Below are 23,086 nucleotides of genomic sequence, written 5' to 3'. Positions count from 1 at the left end.
GACATTTGCAAATGTGTGTACCAATAACTGACAAAGCAATGACTAAACACAAGGGCAAGACAAACGATAGTGATGTGGTTAAGTCCATTTCAGAGTTCGACATAGCTGTAAAACACAGTTCTACATCACTTTGGTATGTGTTATTTGATGGAACTAAAGATTAACTGAACTAAACTATATTTATTTCCTGTCTAATTTAAAGGGAAGTATAATAAATATGGATTTCATTGAATATTCTGTTTACCTTTGTCTTCATTGAATTTTACCTGCTGTTGTAATTGTTTTAGAATGAAATTTTATCTACATTAAACACTTAAAAATGAACCCATATTTTTCTTATATCCAGACCTGCATTCAAAAGCGAAGATGTTTACAATTCATTGCAACATACCAAAATTCAAAGCAGTATTTGTCTGTTTGTGTTACGGCAACGTTAAGGCTTGCAACATTGAGGTAGATGGGGTACCAACTGTAAATCGTATAGGTCCTCATAACTTTACCTGTTCTGGAAAGCACCAATCAGCAGAAGCAGTCTGTAGGTGTTCACCTCAGTTTCTGCATTTTCAGTTCAGTCGAGTATCCAAAGTATGACACACACATAACACATCAATGGAGAAAGGCAGATATTGATATGACGGATGAAATGAAAACAAATGGAACTTTGACAGCTGTCCAGTACACATACTACAGATGAACTCTAAGTACAGGGTCCTTTAGCCTAAGCACATTTAAGATAATATCATTAGCAAATAGCATTACCTACATTTTGAGAAAAGACTCCAGCTTCTATTATCAGTGCTAAGTACCATTGTCATAATTACTTTTCAAATTAAATTTTTCATTCACCAATTTTGTACAGGACAGCTGAAGTCATGACAGAAGTCAAGGGTTTTTTTTTTACACATGACTACATTATAGAATTGCAGGCATGGAAAGATATATGTATGCTTTTTGGCCTGATGCTGCATGTTATCTATCCACAGATTTTATATACAGTCAAATCTTTTCATATTATGTGTATATGAAACACACACACACACACACACACACACACACAAACGCACATACACCCATTCACGCACACACATGCATACATAACTAATGAGCACAAGATGTGTATGGAAGAAAGATATAATGCATAATTCAAACAAAACCAACTAAAGGACAGTGCAACAGCATTCATTTGCATTGGTTGCTGGTACTCCATGTCTGTGTTATATCCAGTTTTTTTATTTTTAATTTGAAAAATAACTTACATAAATCTCTGTACTCAACCATACTTTGCCAAGACATAGCCTCGGCATGAACACATTGCAACAGAAAAAAAGGCATTCAAAAGGGTAAATAACACCTGTCAGTAATCATTAGAGGCATTATTCCACTTCCTAAATATCCTCATTTTCAAGACTGCTTATTTATATGCTAGATCAAAGAACTGGAACAGCTGCTATATACAATGCGAAACAAAATACATAGCTTGTTACAGAAACGAATGATAAGTCCTACAAGAATGATGTTTTTCCAGGAAGAAGAATAATGTCTCGGTGTATTATCATTCAAGTGTTTTTAATAACCTTTGATTCATATGCTTCTCCATCTGTGTGAAAAGCACTCATAATTACTAAAAAAATAAAAATTAAAATAAAATAAATTGGTCTTGGCTTGTAAGTAAACTAACAAAAATATATTTAATTAATTTCATTTTTTTTTTCCAAAACAAGAAACAACTAAAAATTCATATTGTGTGGCAATTTCCCATCATCACATACCTTGTTACTCAGTCAAACTTGACAAATAGTGCCTACTGCAGTACCCTTTACTATCACTTGCTCTGGTGAAATTCCTCTAGTAGAACCAATTCATGGGATCTTTTTGCTTGTGTAACTTTTTTTTAAGTGACAATATTAAAATAAAATATACTTGCAACCATAATTATTTTTAATTTTTAATTATTCCATTATATATAAAATGTTTTTGCCTTTCATTCTCTTTTAAAAATCCGAAAGAAAATATGTTACCAGGAGGTGGAATGTTTCGTTAAACCTTTTAACGGTTGGCCACAAAAGACTGGTAGCCATTTTGCTGCGGGATTAAGTTCAAGGTGAGGGAGAAAAGTAACTTAGTTTACATGCACTGTACAAGAAACTGCAAAAATTCCAAATATCTTCTTTATCAAAACATGCTGAGTTTCTGTAAGGTGTGCCCAAGCCATGTTGCAAATACCCCTTTTCAACATGCTTGTTAAACAAATCAAATCCAAAATAAATAGAGACTTAAACAGTACAGAACCGTAAGATAATCTACAGTCCTGGAAAATCGGGACATACTCAGGGAATCTGACAATGGTAGCAATGGATAGTACAATAATCACCCTGGGAAAAGGGAGAAAGAGAGAAGTGTACAATTTGCACATAATGTTTATCTTTATAAGGCCTGGGCCTTTACAATGACATAAATACTTTACATTTATTTTAATCCTTTCTTTGTCACATAAATAGGTCTTTTTTTCTTTAATAAGCTAGAAAGTTTCTTTTAGCTTTCTTTAACTGAACGTCTGTAAAAATACAGACTCATGAATGGTCTAAAGGACGATAAACATGGTGTTTTTAATCACGCTTTTGCATTCACTCCCCTCAAAAACCATGCACTAGTGAAATTTATCTTTAAAAATAATATAAATTGTCAAAAATGGCTGATCTGTTTTTTCTTCTCTTTTTTGCAAGTTGCAGCCTCAAGAAAATAATCTTTAATTTTTTTTTGTTTTGTTGAAATTCAGCTAAATTTGTGTCCATGCAAAAAAATTCTTCTTTTAAATTTCATACAATATATCAACAGAGAAATAATTATATTTGATCACAAAAAGTTCATCTTATTGTGGGCTCTGAAGTGTTAGTATTCTGGAGCATTGATGGAGCCACGTCTGTATTGCCATTTTTTTTAAAACTCTCTTTTAAAAAAAGGAAAAAAAAGTCTTTCAAGACCTGCTTTAGCTCTGAGCACATATGCATATCTAGGGATAACCAGGAAGTTGGGGACGGGCAGGAGGGGAGGGGCATCTGGACCTCGATCTTCCGTCACGTCTTCACAGGCGCCCCTTGCCCACTGTAATCGTTCTCACACAGCAGCTCTGTTTCCACAGCTAGGTTTGTTGGCGTGGCGTAGCCGAGCAACGAGCTAGGAACATTGCCCACTACTACCCCTTTCAGTACGAGTACATCGACCACAAAAGAAAAGAAAATAACGAACCAACGTAAATAGTGATTATTTTTTCTTAAAAAAGCTCCTCTATTGAACTCAGTAACTGGTTCTCACCTCCCCCCCGCCCCCCGCCCCCCACCAGCCCTCTCCCGCACTTTCACACACACCCTCATGGCTTCGAATTGGATGAAAACCTAGCGTTTCTGAATTCCTCGTGCTTCAAAGTTCGGTCCAGCTACCGCTGACTGGTTTCTCCCCTGTAGGGGGCGCTCTACACGCACAATGTGTGCGACATTTGCTGAAAAGACAGGACCACGTTTTGCATCCCCAGGTACGGGCTCAGAAGACACAACATTAAGCATGCAGTGTAGCCGGGGGCGTGGCCTGTGACCTGTCGAGACTCGTTACCTCCAACACTGGTTGCTACGACAATGCTATCATTACCCCCATGCTGCTACGAACGAGGGCAAGGTCCAGAGGAACTGTCCAATGAGGATTGGGAAGCTCTTCTAGTCAAAGGTGCCAAGGTAGGGTCCACCAAAGAGGACGGGGGGAAGAGCTTATACCAGCCAATCACCATGTTGGACAGGTCAAGGTCATCTAAAAGTATCTGAACTGCACCCATAAATGATTTATGGTCCATCCGCCCATAGTCTCCCCACACAATGACCTGTTGGAAAGCAGGAAAGGCCATAATCAGTCTTCAATACTGATTAAAATCAATTTTCCTTAAACAAATATAAGAGTATACCTGTATGGTTAGGCACAATTTTGGTTATAAATAGTAAAATAAAACACACTCATATAAACATTATAAAACTCTATTAGTTAATAATAGTATATTTACATGTATAAATATATATATATAATGTATATGTATTTGGTATGTGTCCAATGGTATTTTCTCTACAAGCAGTTTGTAAAAAAAAATCACAGTTTGAGGTCAGTACCTGTAAAACTTTTCCTCCTGGGCTCTCCACAAAATGGAGCTGCTGCTGGTAGAGCGGGTCCAGTGTTTTTCGTGCTACTTTAGTTTTCTTTTTGGCTATGCAGGCTCCGTTCTCCAACAGGTACACTTTAACGTAGGGCGCTTTGAAAAGGGAGAAGAGCAGTGTTACGCACAACATCAGCCTATGCACTCTGAAGAGCAATGCTCATATTGATCCCTCAGGCGAACTTTAGTGAAATAAATGGCTAAATTTTCATAATGCTTCCAAAAGACTAAAGTCTGCTGAGGTTAACAGGGCAAACTCCTATTTGGAAAATTTGTCTTTTCAATTACACAAAACTTACGTATAATTATTAATGTGTGTGATGTTGTTCTAAAGTCTCAGTGGCTACGATGCTAACAGAAACAGGTGTAATACACCGTTTTTTCCTGGGCTGCAATTGGCCGAGTTTGATCTCCTCTGATGTGATTGGTGGACCAAGCTCACCTGGCAGTTGCTTGTTTCCGTGTTTCCCCACGAGACCTCGGGCCCGAATCACCTCTACCTCCAGAGCTCCTTTCTTCTCCATCATCCCGATCTGGATGTCACCTAAAAACAAAACAAAATTTCATTGGATACCAACAATTTATTCATGTATTTTTTTTCCTCAGCTCTACGTGAAGACAGTGCAACCTAGGCAAAAACTGTACACTGCTTTATATTCTGGCAAATTCAGAGCTGTCTTCTGAATGTATTTGCAATAGCCAGTGTGTGAAAATACAGAAGCGCGAATATGCTTTTCTTCATCACACTGTGAAAGCCTGGACAGCTTTCAGGCTGGAGAGCATCTTCAGAGGAAGAGCAACACATAAAGTGTGGTTTATATGTTTTAATTTACATATACTGCAGACATGGTAAGTTCCACATACGGAGAACCAATTCTAAAGGAACTCCTTAGACCTGAGGATCATTAAAGAGGGCGTTGTAATATGCGATTCCTATCCTAATATTTCTATAAAACCAGTGCATTGTAACATTGGAGATACATCTTCCTATTTTTGCTGATGATGATGAGGATATCCTTACCCATAGGCGGCGTGGCCAATGTCTGCCGTCCAACGAGCTGGGCGGGGCCTAGCCCATCCAGGAAGTCGCTGAACTGGCTGTCGGCAGACAGGCGCACCCCAGGGAAGATTGGGCTGTGGGGAGGGGAGACAGCAATAGTTACTGTCTGTTTACACAGACACAGGGACACTGACCAGGGAATAACCACTGAGGGAAGCTTAGCTGTACATGCAGCGCCAAGCATTTTTATGGCTCTTGTCTTAGAGTATGTTTAATATATCCAACTACGTTCTTTGTAGCTCAATATATATAGTTGCAGTTAGAAACACATTGACTTTTTCCAGTGGAATATGCATTAGTTCTGAACTTCAGACATTTTAATAGAAAAGCTGTCACTGTTTTTGACAGAACAGTTATAGCTACAGTTCTGTATGGCCATGGCTCTGTATTTTGAACCTGTAAAGAACTCCTCACTGTAAAATCCCTGAAGCTGTATCTGTGCAGACCGAACAGCTCAGGACGTTTTTCAGCAAATGGCTGACCAGCACATCTATATCTACTTGCATGCTTCACGTTTCTCATGCACAGTTGGGATACCAAGACTGGGGCTGGGATTCAATCAACATTTATGCTTAAACGTTGACTAACAACACCACAAACGGCAGTATTATCACTTCACGAACACAGTTTAGGTGAGTTCAGCAATCACTACGAACTAGTCAAACTGCCTTTGCGAAGAAAAAGTCCAAAGCTTGCGTTTACTTGTAAGTCAAAGTAAAGCAGAAGCAGTTGGTTTTATGGTTCATTTACGGTTCACTCGTTGGGATCAGCTGAGGGCGGTGCTTACTTTCCCTCTGAGCTGTAGCTGTTCATGCTGGGTGTGTGTGTGTGTGTGAGAGAGAGAGAGAGACAGAGAGACAGATAGAGAGAGAGAGGCCGGCGCTTACTTTCCCTCTGAGCTGTAGCTGTTCATGCTGGGTGTGTGTGTGAGAGAGAGAGAGAGACAGAGAGACAGATAGAGAGAGAGAGAGAGAGAGGTACTCACTTTCCCTCGGAGCTGTAGCTGTTCATGCTGCCGTCGGTGGATTCCCGGCTGGCCTGCCGTGTCATCCGGCTCCTCATCTCCACCGCCAACCCCGTCTCCACGCTCCTCTGGACCGTGCTCCGCAACTTCTTTCCTCCCGCTTCTGCAAGAATGGGGGAGAGAGAGAGAGAGAGAGAGAGAGAGAGGAGAGAAGGAGCAGGTCAGGCTTAGCACATCATTCCTACAGCCAGAATGCTTCACAGAGGAAAATTAAGTCGGCGCAGCACCCTTCAATTCACCACGGATTCGTTAACGTGATGCCCCTACCATCTCCCGTCCTTCCACAATGAGACGTACAGGCAGAGATTAAATACTGCCATTACTGCCATCGCCATTTTTACCACAAGACATGCGCTTGAAGGTCTTTTCATCGTTTTACCATCGGAAGAGTTCACAATGCTACCCCTTTACTTCCGGCAGGCTCCCAACTGGGGTATAACAAACACCAGAGGTTTACTCCAGGTAAGACCACACAATTCCATTTGTTCCACAGGCAAGGGACATTATTTTGTCCAAAAAAGAAAATTTTCATCTTGGCCCTATACAAAATTTAAGCAGATCATACGCACAATTATACGCTTTTTTTTTTTCTTAGGACGGTCATTATAATTAGCAAATGAAGTATATCCACATAACTAGGTAGCTGCAAAAAACTTGGCATCGTAGGCTCTAAATGATCCCATATTTAATTACCATAATAAATTAATAGAAGCAAGAATTATTTTGCAGACTGACAGCACCTGTACCACTTGATTCTGAGAATTTTGAGGAATCTTGGCTAAGACCCTTTAGTCATATAAGACAAGAGAGTACTCTGTTCACCAAGTGAACATTCAGGAGCAGTTCCACCAGCAGTCCCAGCCTGCAGGGGGGGCTTCCATCAGCATAGCTCCAGGGTGCCTAGGACCCCGTCGTCTGATCGGAGGTGACAGCTGGCTTCCTCCTCCGGCCAGCCGAATCCAATCAATGTGACAGGTGCGCTCTGAGGACACGTGGGTCGGAGCGGAGCGCTGTCATGCTACGCTAGCTTTGCAGCGCATCGCTACATTATTAGCCCGCCGCGGTACGAGTCAGGGGTCGCAGCGGCCCGCGGGCCACGCCACAGAGAAAGCCGCGGCGGCGTGACACATCCGCACGGGTCACGAAACAGAGGGACATCAGAGCTCCACTCCCCGAGAAAGGAGAGAAGCATGTTATTAAATCTGCCCACTTTGATTCTAGAACAGTCCAATCTTCGCAGACGAGTATAGATAGGTGGAGACATAACGTGTAGTTACTTTCTGAAGGCAAGATGACGCTACAGAGAAAATTTATGTAATTTGTTGTTATGTATAATCACCCAATCCAGTCGATTAAACAATACGACCGACATAATAGCTACACTGTATCTGCGATGGCGACAACTGAACACAATTTGGAGCTTCAGTGGTATAGCATGTACAGAATGAGACAGTTCCACCCGGAAACCCATCGTTTCCATCAGAACATTTGCATTTTTACTCTTATGAAAATTATTCATTTAATAGCTAGGACAAGGAATCAAAACAAAAGTTAATTATTAACAGTGGAATTTCCTGCATTGGTTCACATGTGACTTCCCCCTTCGATACAGGGGTTTTTCAAATGAAACATGGTCACAGGAGGTCTTTGTTGCATAGCGATTCCAGGAAAAAAAAAAAAAAAGGGACATCACCGCTCTGTTCAAATGTTAATAAAGGGCAAATTGCTCAGAACAGAATTTTCCAGAAGAAATCTCTGCCTTATCTAAATCTTTCATACAAACAAACAGCAAACCAATTCTGAAGTGCTCTGTTTTGTGAGAATGCACTTCAAAACGTACAGTCTAATTATTACTTGTATTGATTCTTTAAAGAAAAGGAATCTGCGATGTTCTCATTACCTCCACTGAGCACAATCCCTGAGTTATATAGTGAAGATGCAGACAAACCCATCTCTAATCTGCACTAACTGCAATGCAAGCACTCACAGTAGACCTTCCTTACTGTGTCATTTAAGAAAGGTGTTTTTTCTTAATGGAATTTTGTAGTACGTATATGTTTACTGAATTCAAGTCCTTCTCAAAGTTTCATCACTTTTGCTGACAATGAGTGATCTTGTGGGTCATTTATAAAATAAACATTTAGGAAAATATTCATTGACACTATACCTGTCATACCAAATAAATAAAAGCAATCATTGGTCTGTATTAGTAAAACATAAATCCTGAGAAAACTCCTATGTGAGCAGTACATGAAGTCAGGGTTCATGAGACTGTAGTGCAGCTCTATGATGTAAGATGAACCGCTTCTCCAGACAAAAAATCTCAGTCAATGATGTTGAAAGTTGAAAAGTATGTACATCTCTTCTTCTGTAACAGACATCCCCTGCAACCACATCCAAAGAAAATGTGTCTTTAGATGAAGCATCTATCCTACCCTTTCCCAAATCTAACAAATCGCGCTACTTTCAAACATATATAAGCTCTGTACCGCCTGTGCTGTTTTAAAACCCGAGAGAGGACTGATACAGCATAAAATAATGAATCCCTCTTCTTGTGCTTGGTAGTTAACTTAAATGACGTGACAAGTTTTCATATCAATTCTGTATTTTTTCACTCGAGCTCGTCTGAGTGCAGCTGCTGATCATAAAATAATATCCCACTCAAAGAGAAAATGAGTGCATGAATATTCATCCACTTGACCTAAATGATATTCTTTAGGAATTTAATACTAGTACTTTCATGTGATATTGAAATTGTTTCACAGACAAATTTTACTTACAGTAAAATTTTACACTGACTGAAGTCATTCTGCTACATTACTTCCATTAGTATAAAACGGGTGCAGTATTTTTACATCTACTCTGTCTATGTACTAATGTGTCTCACACAGATACACGCACATACACACATATAATTTGTAGGCTGACTTATGCCTAGAATTTGCACGTTAACCTTTAATTATGAGCCTTTGGGACTATTGTTCCTGCAGCTGCTTGCACTCTTCTATATGGAGGAGCAGAGAGAGGCCGTTAGCATTAGTGAAGACCTGCCCACTATTTTACACCCACGAGCTTGGCATCTGAGTAATTCAATGCCATTCGCCCCGTTTCCAATTCATAGAGAGTCGCTCCTATGGTGCAAGTGTCGCCGATTCAGCCCCCCACCCATCCTCACCACACACACACTGCAGTGGGATGTTTCCATAAGAAACATTATTTTTGAGAAAAAAATGTTAAACCAGAAACCAAAAAATCAACATAAGTAATTCCTATTAAAAATCTAATCTAAAATCTAAATTCTGTCATTTCCCCCAGGTAATGTGACACAAAAACAATCTGTTGATCCTGATTTCTCCTTTGAGGAGTTTCAAACCTCATTTTAATAATACCGCTGTTGTACGCGATCAAATCAAATTGATATTATGCAAATTCGAGGGGCTTTCTTGTGGACACACTCACAGGTAAGGCACTCAGCTACAGCAGCTGCCATTGTTTTTATAGAGGGTCTTAAGAAGGTTACAGCGCAGGGCTCGATCAGATACACTTTCCCTTCATCAGAACTCCCAGTACTCGGTGATGAAAGCGCTTTTTGATATCCGCACTCAAACTTCTAAGACCGATTCAAAAGCAAATACAGACTGTGTTCTTTGGGGAGGGGGGGGGGATTGCTGCAGAAAAGACAATCCTTTCCATTTTCCTGACAGCAGCGAGATGGAATAAAGCAAGAAGCTGTACCTCTGGCAAGTAAAGCTGCATCTTTGTCTGCACCTGCGGTGAAAGAACCCTAGCAGCGCAAGCTGAGGACTTGATTCTGTTTCCTGCAGTCGCTGCAGGCTGAGGGGTCTCCAGAGGGACTCTGTGCTAATCGATCCACTTGGGGAATTTGCAGAATAAGACCCCCCCCTCCCCCCTGCACACCTATGCATTGGAGCACATATTGAGAAGGCTGTGCAGAGTGAAACGCTTGCTCGCAGCCAGCCACCGCTCCCCACGTCAGAGAGAGAGAGAGAGAGCCGAGCTGAAAACAGAACCTCCATTCACCTTTCTGCATGCGTCGCAGCGAAGTCAAAATCGCAAGATATTCCGCACTACAAGCCAGTCACCCCCTGCACATGCATCCCTGCCTGTGAAAAAGCCACTTTTAGAGCAGGGGTATCCAAATGGGCTGGTGTGGGTGCAGGTTTTTGTATGAGCCCGGCACTTAAGACACCTGATTCTACATATCAAAGTCTTTCTTGAAGACCATGATTAGTTACCCAGTTGAATCAAGTCACGGTGTCGGACTAAACAATAACCTACGCCCACACTGGCCCTTTTCAGATAAGATCGGACGCCCCTGCTCAAGATAATCAACCTTTCATGTGAAGAGCAGGCGTGGGGGAGCTGCATTGACAATGAGCAGGCCTCTCCAACTCCAGGCCACCTGCGCTGAGGAGCTGAATGCATAATGCAGGATCCTCACAAGGCAAAACCCCCGCTATACGCTTCAGCTTCAACCGACGGACCGATGACCCAGCACCCCCCGCACCCGTTTCCTCACCGAGGGAGGAAGGGTGGGGGGTGGGGGTGGGGAAGGCGGCGGGGGGTCCTTACCTCCGTCCTCCTCGTCGAAGGAGTTCATGCAGGGGAAGTAGACGGCCAGCGCCTCGAAGGACGCCGACAGGCTGATGCGGCTCTGAGAGCGCTGTATGCGCGCCCCCGGAGCGGCCGCCGCCGCCGCCGCGTCGTGCCCCTGCCTGCCCATGGTCTCCCGCCGAGTCTCGCAAGGGTCTCCGAGTGTCCGACCGTCCGACGCGAGCGCGGGTGTGCGAGCGGCCCCCTCGGGTTCGGGCGGTAACGCGCGGGGAGTCTCTGGGAGCCGTGCGCGAGGCTGTCTGAACAGGGTCTCGGAGCGCTCTGACTCTCTCCTCCTCTCCCTCTCTCAGGAGCCTCGCTCTACTACAGCGGGAGGAGGGAGGAGGGAGGGGGAGGGGGGAGGCGCGGGCAGCCAATCAGACGCCGCCCCTCGAATGGGTCTCCGGGAGAAGGAGCTTTGCCCAGAGATATCTCTCTCTCTCTCTCTCTCTCTCTCTCTCTCGCTCCTCCGACTCCTGCCGTCCGTCTTGGCCTCCCCGGTCGCGGGCGGCGGTCGAGGGTGTTTACATCCCCGCCTCCCAAACTGCGCCTTCGGCCGGGTGCCACACGCCGGTCACTCGCTGTTCACATGTCTCTGAGGTTCTCAATGGGAATGGTACCCCCCCATCCCGCTCTCCCCTCTCCGCTCCCCCCCCCCCCCAACCTCAAGGTTTGGCTCAGTGATTTTCCACGAAAGACTGCAGCAAGCTTTTCCCATTTCTCAATTACACCCCCCCCCCCCCACCACTGTAATATTGAGAATGCTTGTCCCATTGTCACATTCATACACAAAACTAATTTTCTTTAGAAAAAAATGCCCCTCCACCAACAGAGAAAAACATGAATCCGCAGTAAATTTTACACGCATCATGCCGGCTCCCGATACAAGCCGGGTTTAATTACAGGTGAGCGGCAGTTTGAAATGACTCCCGAGGAGATCAGAGAACGCGAGGGATGACCGCAGTCATCCGAGTGATTGAACCCGGCTCCTTATGCAGCAACGGCTCCGCAGCTCTTTGTGAAAGAGCATTCTGCGCTCTCCAGAGGAGCGTGAACACTTCCACGCGGGGGTGACGAACATTCGGCGTTCGTTCATTTTCCCATTTTTCTCATAATGCAAAAAGCCCTTTTGAATGAACCGTCAAAGAAACAGGAAACGCATCGACGGAGAGATCGGGGGAGATAATTGGCCTCGGGAGGAAATGATGCGACCTCTTTTACGCAGCGGAGGAAATGGGTTGCTGTCTGCTCACTTCGACATCAGGCTTTTGGCGAATGTCGACGCGCACCCCCCCCCTTGGCCATGAGGCAACGCAGAGACGGCGTGCGCCGCTTTGACGGCTTTGTCACGACAACCAAACTTCGCACCTTCTCTCAAGGAGACTGGCGGCGCGGCCGCATCCACCGGCCAATTACAGCAGCCGGCATTGGCAGGGACGCGGCGTGCTTTTCGTCTGGCACGTTGTCGTGGACGGCCTCCACGAGCTGACCCACGGTTAACCCTAATCTTCATAAAGCGGCCGATGGAAAATGTGCATATATTCGGCTGATTTAAACCGGGGAGAAATGGAATCTAGCTGAATAAAAACTTGTACGCAGAACAATGAAGCACACACAATGAGGCCCAGTGGAACCAAGTATTTTTTTTCGGGTGCTTCCTTGGATGAGGAGAGTAGCTTGTGTCTGCTGAGAACCATACAGCAACCATACCTACACGCTTGCTTGTTCCATCCATGCCGGAAGCCTCTTTTTCTCTCAGTAGGTGTTCAGGAGCAGGTATTCAGGTGCAGGTGTTGGTACAGCACAGACTCTCAGCAAATGTGCACCCCTCAGATTCTCTTAGAGTCAACACTTCAAAGATCTTCTTTTACCATTAACTGGATGGTCAGACATTGCGGTCCACGTTGTTATGACCAAGGGAAAAAAAATTGCAAAGCCAGGCTTTTAAAATTTGATCCAAAAAGTCAAGGCTGAGGATTCGATCATTATTTATTAATTTGTTTTTCTTTAAAATCTTTGAGGCTAAATTGAGAGCCTCTGTGCTTTTTGCATGACTTGAGCTTATCACTGCAAAATGCACACAACAGAAATATTTACCAGACCAGCACATTTGGGAGTTCATGTTAGGACGTGAGCTGAAGACTTCGCTTCTTAATGCTTGATCTCACTGGCAGGTGAACTACAAGTCGTGCCCCTGTGATAATTACAAAAATTATACCCTGATAATCTATGCACAAAATTCAGCACATCCCAGCACCACTACTGTCATCAGTGTAGAAACGCAAAGAGGAAGCGCTGTGTAGCCCCTTGAAATGGCTGGAGGTGGTGCATGACTGACTGAGGCTAGCTGTGCAGCTCCTTGAAATGGCTGGAGGTGGTGCATGATTGACTGAGGCTAGCTGTGCAGCTCCTTGAAATGGCTGGAGGTGGTGCATGACTGACTGAGGCTAGCTGCGCAGCTCCTTGAAATGGCTGGAGGTGGTGCACGACTGCTTTCACAGACGGTTGGGGCTTGGATAATCTGTTGCACTCCCTCCACTACAGAGATCAGCCATGACGGATTCCAACAGGATTCATAAGAAGCAAAGCAGAATCAAAGCAGAATCTGGGGAACAGTGGAACGTCCATGCTTTCTAACCCCATGCAGAAAATATGCGCTCCACTGGACATAGCTTCAGGGTGGGAGTGGATGGAACCTGTCCTAACAATAGTCTATGGGTAAACGTCCAAGAGGGTTAACACAATCCCTTAAATTCTCACACAAATCTATTATTTAACAGAACATTTAATTAAACAAACATTTTACGTCTGGTGTCAGCATTTCCAGTTATTGCCGTTTTAGTTAAAAGCCTCTCACTGCTCAAAGATCCAGGGCAGGAGAGAAATTCCAAGCTTAATTAAATGGCCCACAGGTACACTTTTCCAAATGTCGTGAAGAGCAGAATTCTGGTGAATTATCAGAGGGAAATCAGAAGACTAGCCTACACTCGGATTGCCTACAAAAAAAGTGCCTGATTCAGCCCTCGATACAATAAATAAGACACAGAACAGAGACACTGCAGCTGATCTTGGATTTTCCTTGACTGCTGCAATCAGACTTTTCGAAACTGTCCTTATTCACATTGCTCTCATTTTATTTTAAACTCTGGTACACTCCGAAGACTTCCTTAGACAAAAGAGAAACTCATTTACTGTCTGTAAGACAAATAACACCCATCGCACCACCCCGTCAGGATTTCATTAAACAGGCATCAGAACCGTCTGTGACGTCTGTGAGTTCATTTTGTCAATGAATACAAAAAAACAAAAACAAAAAAAAACAAACATGGCAGCCTCTTAACCAGGTGTTTGGACAAATGAACAAATTAACCCACTGCATGCAAAAATAATAGTCTTGATACACAACACCTGCAATACGAAAATAAACAACACCTGCAATGCACAGATTTCTGAGCAGAATTCTCACCTCAAATCAGCATAAAAGTTGCTGCTACAGTAGCATAGAGTAGCATGCAGAGTGAAAAGGTGCTAACAGAGTATGAATCAGACACAATTAGCAGCAAACAAGAATAGCCTCTAATTTGTTTGTACTGGCTCTGTATGGGTGTAGGTCATCCAGCAGGGAAACAAATGCAGTCATGTTACCAGGCCCTGTATCTAACCTTTTCTTTAATTCTCTATGTAGCCTTATCTTTAATCATGATACTACACTAGAACATATTTTATATATTGCAACAACACAGGCCAATTTTGCTTAAATTTGATTCACAATGAAATCCAAGTCTGTGTTTATTCATAAAAGAAAATGATAAGTTAATTTTGTGAAGAAAAAATGTTTGTTTGAGTCCCGGTCAAAGTCTACGGTAAGCAGAGAAGACCAGTTAACACACAACTGGAGCTGCTGCTGGTAAATCTAGTAACAGTATGTCTAATACTAACATAAATGCAATGAAACCCCAAGATAATTATATTATATTCAGTAATTATTTAGTTAATGGCGTATTCTCATTTCTGGTGAACACAGAGACGTGTTGTAGAATGGAATCCGTGAAAGTGGAACATTAGCGTACAGTACAGTACAGGCTCTGTGACCGGGCTACTCTTTATCAGATACAGTCAGCAGCTCGATGTGACAGTTCTGAGGAGGGACTCCTCCACCTCTCATTTTAAGCCTCAGAGGTGTTAGCGTGTAATGCTGCCCCATCTCTGGTGAGTCATGAGTCGACCGCACTGTAGTCATACCGGGGCTCCTGTCCGTCGCTTTTGAGTATGAAACCGGCGACCACCTTACGTTTTCTTTTGACAAACAAAATACTTCACGGTGACCCTTTGCTCACTTCCCTGAGTTGAGGGAAGCAGAACCAGCTCCGGGAATTCAAAAAAAAAAAAAAAAAAGATAAACAAAACAGTGGGGGAGTGATGGGAAATTCCCCACAGTACATGACTCTACTCCATCCTACGAGACTTTCAACAGAGGAGGGAAGCTTTTTTGTCCTAAATCATGCTGGAGACAGTAGTCCGAAAAAGCACAACGTTCCACGTTAGGAACACACTGTACACGCTTAAAAAAACACCCAACTCTAATTCTTTCTTTCCCCCACCAGAAAAGATGGCACGGTCGTGATATGCAGCACAAATAATGGCCTGTACTTGTTACCATCCCACGCGAACGGACGCGTTGCTTTTCCTTCCCGGGACAAAAGGCAGAGAGAAATAGCCATTCGCACGGAACGAAGGGCTGACCCAACTTTCGGCTACGTGGCGCCTGCCATTCCCATCTCCTGGTGACAGGAACACCGAGGACAACAACACGCATGTGCTTCCTGGCGCAAAGATAGCGTCGGACAATGGCACTCGAGCAGACAGATAATGGCCATCGACATGGCTTGTTTGGCTAATCGTATTCGGCACTGACCTTTTGTACAGAATAAGGTTAATTGCATATTTCGTTTCTTTTGTCTGCTCCATTTCCCAAGCAGGCATAAACAAGTCGTCCATCTGGATATTGTTCTAAAGAGCATTTCAAAACAATGCGGCTGCACTTTTTGATCATTTTGCAAAAGAACATTTAACTATGTTGCTTATGAATCAATTTCACAAACTGCACAGCCATCAGCATGAACGCGTTCTCAGAAAATTATATTTGTATTGTTCCTGAACAGACGTGCTTCCAAATTGCAAAGGATGTACAATCATACACCACATCTTTCGTAACAATCAAAACCATTTCCATTTAATTGGACATCGGCCATGGCAGATAAATAAACATTCACAATCCACACACCTGTTTCATTGCACTAAAATCAGAAGCTAATGGTTTAGAATTAACATACAGTGTAGCAATAGATTCTGAAAGCTATTTCCTGCAATGTGTCTGAATAGAAAAGCGTGAAATACAGGACATACAATGGCGCATAGAATCTCACACATACAAGAATGCCACCCGAACCTTCTGTGCTTTAGAATAAATGACAGCTCTGCCAGTTCTGCTCATAGTGAGTCACTCTGTGCTCCAGAAATAGAGAATGAAGAAGTACACAAACCACGGTCAAGGGATAAAAAAAGTTACCAGAATTAATTTCTGTGAAACCGACACAGAGGAATAAACAAGGCAATTATAGTCTACAACTAAAGACAATTAGAGGGAAATTAACTTGTTATACTGGCAGCAAAACCTTCAAGACTGAGCATTGCACAGTCCATACCAGCGTACGCTTAACAGTGGAAAATTTTGAGCATGTTTTTCAGAGGCCATCAGAGAGAACCTGGTACCCATCAAAAGGCCCGAACCAGGATCAGACAAAGCAGTTCCTGGGCCCTTTCATTGCGGGTAAGAGTTTGGGGGGGTGACTGACGATAAATCACTTCAGATTGCCTTTGAGCCTCTTCTGCTTCCGCTGGTACTCCACTCCTGAGTACTGCAGACACCCCAAACAGAACACCGCGAGCCAGACCCCTCACGTCAGAACGGTCACCCGCCATGGTGCTTGCAACACACGCAACTGCAGACAATGGCTGTGGTCATCCATCATTTTATTGCTCAATCCCAACGCGAACTGGATAATCCAGTGTTGCCAAAAAAGGGCATTTACTCAACAGCACATGGCGTATGTATCAGATGGTTAGAACACTGGTTTTCATGGGCACCCAAACAGGAACGCATATTCATGCCAAATGAAAGATGCCGATTGGGAAGGAACAGAAATTTTAAAACGGTTGCTTCATTTTCATTTTTGGCACCGCTGAAGAAAATGCAGAGTGGATTGTTGCATTATAATTTTAGCAGAAATTATCCACAGAAATCAAACATATTAAACCACAACCACAGGTTGTACTTTGTATTGTATATGCCCTTTGTACTAATCTTTCGCTTAACATATGTGTCCATATGGGATATGTTTTTAAACCAGAGTGGTTCTCAACATGAAACAGGAAGTCTATAATGGTGGGATAAAATGGTGCTTGTCCTGCCATGGGTAGGGTGGATTTAAATCAGCCAGGGTCTCTGTTTTAGTTCCTTCCTGTGATGCGGCAGGTAACCACAGACTACCAACTGTTGTCTCTGCTCTCCTGTAGGACTACATGGCCAGAGACGTATAGAATTGTCAACAGCAGATAAATCTTTCATAACAGTGAACACCCTTTCTCTAGCAGGTGTGGGTGGCACAGTGACTCGAGGCACAAATGGCACATCCAAATTGGGCACAGTAACTGGAAATGTATTGCACCAAATTAAAATGCAATACATTGCCACAGATAACTAGAAAGTAGCATTACACAAAGGGAAATTTTACAATGGAAAGTATGACTTCTTAAAATGAAACTGCAATGAATGACTGAGGGTGACCGTTGCCGTTCTGACCTCACAAGAGAACCGCTTCTACGCTCACAGCACAAGAATTTAAAAATGCCCGGAAGATCACCGCGTCCGTGGATTGGAATGCGGAGAATTCCACAGACGAGCCGCTCGGCAAACAGGTCTGATAAAAATCAGCTGGCGTACGGATGGCAGCCCGCGGGCCCCGCGCGCGTAAACAGCGCCTAATGGAGTTTACATTCTTCGGTACCTGCGCTGACAGAAGAGAGGGCCGATCTGCTCCTGCTGTGGCTGCTGCGGTCTCTCGGCTGACCGTCCCCACACAGGCAGAGCCAGCCTCACTTCCTCCCCCTGACAGATGCCCCATCACCCCCCGCACTGGGCTGCGAGCCTCTCAAAGCAGAAGCAAAGACACTCAGATGTAGCTTCCTTAAAACCGCTGTTCGTAAATGTGCATAAATGTACGTACCCTACACAACATACACTTTATACTGTTCATTGTACGTATTATATGGCTTACCAAAATCAACCATTTGAAACATCATTAAGAAGAAAGAGAGCCCTGGTGATCTCAGCAATTGCAAAGGGCCTGGTAGGCCAAGGAAGAACTTTACAGTTTGTGACTGAAATATCCTCACCATATAAAGAAACACCTGTCTGACAGATCAGAAATACTTTTCAGGAGGCAGACATGGATGTGTCAGTAACTACTGTCTGCAGAGGAATTAATAAACACAACTACAGTGGCAAGATGCAAACCATTTGTTAGATGTAAAAACAGGATGGCCAGGTTACAGTTTGCTAAGAAGTACCTAAAAGAGCCTTCAGAGTTCTGGAAAAAGATCTCGTGGACAGATGAGACCAACTGATGCCAAGATTCACTGTGATGGCAAGAGCTTCTGAAGTCAAAGTACAGCAGGACCAGCACTCCTTCATCGTGAGACTGGTGCCTGTTCACCATCTCCTCATCACGGCTCACTGCTTCTCTCACATTTTTTTAGACATAAACTGAAATATAAAAAAATAGGGGGTGTATCATTTCTTCATTATATCTTGGTAACAAAGTTATACCTATTGTAGCTCTCTTGCAGGAATGTTGTAAAGCGCTTGTCTCTGAGTTTTGTAATGCACTTGTTGTAAGTCGCTCTGGATAAGAGCGTCTGCTAAGAACCTATAATGTAATGTAATGTAATTCACTGTGATGGCAAGAGCAAAGTATGAAGGCCAAAAGGTACAGCCCAGGATCCAAAGCACCCCTTCATCTGTGAAACATGGTGGCCGGGGTGTTACCATTTGGGCATGCATGGCTACTGCAGGTTCTGGCTCACATGTTTTCCTTGATGACCTAACTGCTGATAGCAGTAGCAGAATAAATAGGGCGTTAGGTGTTTGGGGGCTTTTCTTCATTATGGTGAGTATTCTTTGGTCATCAACTGTAGAGGTCTTCCTTAGCTTACCAAGACATGCACAGAGCCCTGACCTCAACCCCATCAAACACCTCTGGGATGAATTAGAACGGTGAATGTGAGCCAGGTCTTATCACCTAACATCAGTGCCTGACCACACTAATACTCTTGTGGCTGAATGGAAGCGAATCCCTGCAGCCATGTTCCAAAATCTAGTGAAATGCCATCCCAGAAGGCAGCAAAGGGAGGACTAACTCCATATTAACTGCCATAATTTTAGAATGAGATGTTAAACAAGCACACATGAGTGTGATGTTCATGTGTCCACATACTTTTGGCCACGTAGTGGATATGTTCTTGAAGACCATAGGTTGATTACACTATGCTCCAATCACACAATAACAAAATGCTTAGATTTTATTATAATGACATAATGATAACAATCCTCATTCCTGAAAAACACCAGCTTTTATACAGTACATGCACACAGCCTTCTCACCAAGCATGGTACGCATATGCACAAAACAGACAAAACAAAATCGCACCAAGACACGTAAGTGCCTAATTCAACAATTCACCGATGTGTCGCATGCTAGATAAGTGTCCAGCGGTACGAGACAGAGAGCCAGGCAGTGGCTCGGAACGGCGAGATCTGAGAGAGAACCGAAACGGGCAGCGCATTATCTGAGCAATCGCTCCCGCGCAACAGCCCACCATATGGCCTGCTGTCCTTCACGATGACATCAGCAGGCCACAGACATGAGTGCGCGAGCAGAAAACATGTTTACTCTGGCGAAGAGGCTTCGCTCTGTTCAGAGAGCCCCCCCCCCGCTTCCCTCCGCCCCATTACAGGTCGCGAGCACTTCATTAATCTCGGCTGAATGAAAACCCTGGTGAAGAAAAACAACAGAAAGGTAAACCAAGAACTAAACGGTTGTTTCTCGGCTTTGCTTTGTTCTTTAGACCAGGGAGTTGAAATTTAGGGGTGAAAGAGATTCTTAAAAAATGGTTTCAACCGCAAATGAATGGTTGAACAGCCTGGAAATGGTCAAATGTGAATGTGCTAAACATGAACAAATAACTGAAATCCCTGAAAGGTGAATGCATCGCCAGTCCCTGAGATCCAACAATAGCGTTCTTCTGGGTTTTCTGTGGAAACCAAACTTGCACGGTCATGCTGACATGGCTTTCATTTAATGTCATTGTACTGAAGGGGTTAAAGCAGGAAGTGTCTTTCCGCAACTGATTGGGTCACAAAACTGAAAATGACGCTTAAGACTACTCTCCAATGAGCCAAATGTGACAATATGAAATAACTCTTCAAAAAAACTAGGACAAAGTATCTCTGTTGGAAAAAAATCCCTAAAACTTAAAGTTTCACCCTCTAGTGCGGGTTCTTCCTCATTCAGATGCAGCTCCGCAAACTGAGAGATAAGAGCTACAGTGAATTATTTTTAGCATTTGTGTCTAAATGTAGCCTAATCGGGGAAGTGCAGCTTTAGCTGAATATCTGCAAGAGGAACAGACTTACGTGGGCGCGGCTGACTCAGCTTGGGAACTAGAATTTTGGAATGTGTGAGTCACCGTTTGAGCAATAGCAATGGCGAGTATCTACCGTAGGACCCGCCTTTCAGGATGTCAGTCTCACCGTCACCTGGCCGCGGAAGAGGCGGACCTGCAGGTCCCCATGCTCTGTGTCATATACAGTACCGTACCGGTCACAGATCTGGCACTGGCACGGTCCAATGAGATTCCAGGCATGAGGCATGTACCCAGCACTAGAACACGGCAAGTGCCTTAATAGGACGAGCAACACAGTGGCCCCATTTTTGCCATTGCAATTCAGATTTTCCGATTTTTTCCATAGTTAATTATATCCCAAAGTAATGCACATGCAGAGGTGCACACACACACACAAATGTGTTGCATAGCAAAACACTGCTCAGCAATGTTGCCCCTTTTCTAGACCATCAATATATTGACATACAAAACTGTAAACATCAGCATGTTGGCTGGACCAATGTTTTAATCTGGTATCAGGTTGCCTAAGCAAGAGGAGTTACATAATCATTCCCACTGGACAGCCCTGTTATCACTCCACAAGCTACCGGTCGCTGCCAGGATCAGGTTCAAAGTCCCTCGCCTACACTGCAGTCAACAGGACAGGCCCCGCCTACTTACAGGACCTGATTCAATCCAACACGCCAGCTTGACCACTCTGCTCTCCCGCAGCAGGGCGACTTGTACCCCTCGCCATCCCCGGGTGAATGGTTCTTCCTCGTCCCTACCACAGAGCTTCTCCACCCGAGCTCCCCAGAGGTGGAACAAACTTCCTGTTCCTCTATGAACCGCTCCCTCATTGCCCATCTTCCGCTGTGCTCTGAAGACACATCTCTTCAGACTATACCTGGACTAACTATCACCACTTCGCAGGGCACTCCCAATAGAAAGATCATTCTTATCACTTGTATCCTTCTACTTTGTTCCTGTAACACTTTCACGTTACATATGTACCTCCTCTACCACTTTCATGTTACATGTACCTCCATCCAGCACTCATTTTGCACTTGCATCGTTATCTTGATGCTGTGGCTTGTTGTCATGCCTCCTAGTTTGACTTAACATTACTCTCTGACCTAGCCTATGCTTACTGCGTGAACTGGACTTAATGGGATCATAGCTATTAATAACTGTTGCATAATGAGTACTTGTTACAATGAGCTTTGGTATGCACTCATTCTACGTCGCTTTGGATAAAAGCGTCGGCCAAATAAATGTAATGTTATCACTACCTGACAGAGGACCAAAAGTGTGGTGGTGCCTAAATCAACAGACAATGTGAATGGCGGCACACTGGAGGGTTTCTCATGAGCTTACAGAAGAAACTGCAACCCAGATGTGGTCACATACAGCTGGTAAAATCAGTCTTACCAATCTGAAAATACTCTAGTCCGAATCAGTTGATACAGTTAAATTCAAGTGTGTATTTTTTTTTTTTTGAATGTTCAGCGAACACCAAAATGAATCTGACCAACTGTGTTTGTGAGAAAAATAAAGTCCAAGACCTGAACACTAGAACTTAATGCCGAGTGAAAGTTAAGTAAAAATATATTGAATGGAGGCCTGTTATGAGCAGGGAACATGTTTTCAGTAGCTTGCATCTGGCATGTGAGGAGACTGAAATGAGGCTCTCTGTATGGGGAAGAACACCGGAGAGACAAAGGCGGTGAGCTTAACAGGAGGGACCGCGGCATCAGCCACTACACAGAGCGCCGCCCAAATGAGTGTAATTACTGCTCACGAATGGTGATCAGAGCAGCCAGCCTGTAGCCGCGGTTGCTATGGGTACTCATCTCTGTCACCCTCTCTGACAGCATTACATCTTTTCTTTCATTCATAGGAAAAGCTGGTGATTTTCTGGAAAACTTGGCACACCTTTAGTTCATCAATTACACAATATTAAGAACACAAAATGCTAATGTCGCATTGCAAGGGGTTTAAATGCCTGCATAATGAACCAATACTAATAAAGTACAAATTGTCTTATAAATAATGAGTTCTCAGAAGCACGTTATTATTGCAGACTGATACACATGATCGCACCGGTGCCCTATGCCATGCATAATTCAGTAGGAACTTATTTATTAGCAACGATTAAGCGAACACATAAAGCACTTTAGCACATTAAATAACAATTACCTGGCTATTTGAATCTGATGGCTTTATCCATTAGAAACGAAAACAGCTGTTGCCGCAGGTTTTAATCTGCACTTGACCCCCTGGAATAACAGTTCACCCCAGTCTATTGGAAACCCATCAGAAATTGCAGTGGAATACACTGCCAATTCACCCTCATCCATCTCCTTCAGCAGGGCGAACTCACCCAATTATCAGTAAAAGTGTCCCTGGACAACAAGCATTGCCGCGGAAAACACGGAAAACCAAATGCTGAAATTCTGTACTTCAAGTTCCC

The 23,086-nt window shown here is 43.7% G+C and overlaps 1 protein-coding gene across 50 annotated transcripts in view; it reads right to left on the bottom strand.

The window, feature by feature from the left end:
• Positions 1-1,178: 1,178 nt before the first annotated feature.
• Positions 1,179-23,086, bottom strand: part of rims2a (regulating synaptic membrane exocytosis 2a) — a 251,613-nt gene continuing 229,705 nt past the window's right edge. For 35 of the 50 annotated variants that reach the window (XM_064308375.1, XM_064308452.1, XM_064308208.1 and 32 more), the window contains 5 exons: positions 6,238-6,379; positions 5,214-5,326; positions 4,635-4,736; positions 4,149-4,288; positions 1,179-3,868 (listed from right to left, as the gene is read on the bottom strand). In XM_064308375.1, the coding sequence (XP_064164445.1) occupies positions 3,653-3,868; positions 4,149-4,288; positions 4,635-4,736; positions 5,214-5,326; positions 6,238-6,379 (713 nt within the window). In that variant the 3' untranslated portion in view covers positions 1,179-3,652. Of the gene's footprint in view, positions 3,869-4,148; positions 4,289-4,634; positions 4,737-5,213; positions 5,327-6,237; positions 6,380-10,869; positions 11,187-23,086 lie in introns of those variants that run through there. The other 15 variants (XM_064308584.1, XM_064308593.1, XM_064308473.1 and 12 more) reach the window with 2 other exon arrangements.

Source organism: Anguilla rostrata, chromosome 1 (assembly GCF_018555375.3).
Source record: "Anguilla rostrata isolate EN2019 chromosome 1, ASM1855537v3, whole genome shotgun sequence".
In the NCBI taxonomy this organism is placed as follows: Eukaryota; Metazoa; Chordata; class Actinopteri; order Anguilliformes; family Anguillidae; genus Anguilla; species Anguilla rostrata.
Note: the sequence above shows the minus strand (reverse complement) of the source record. Positions and strands in the feature narration are given on the sequence as shown.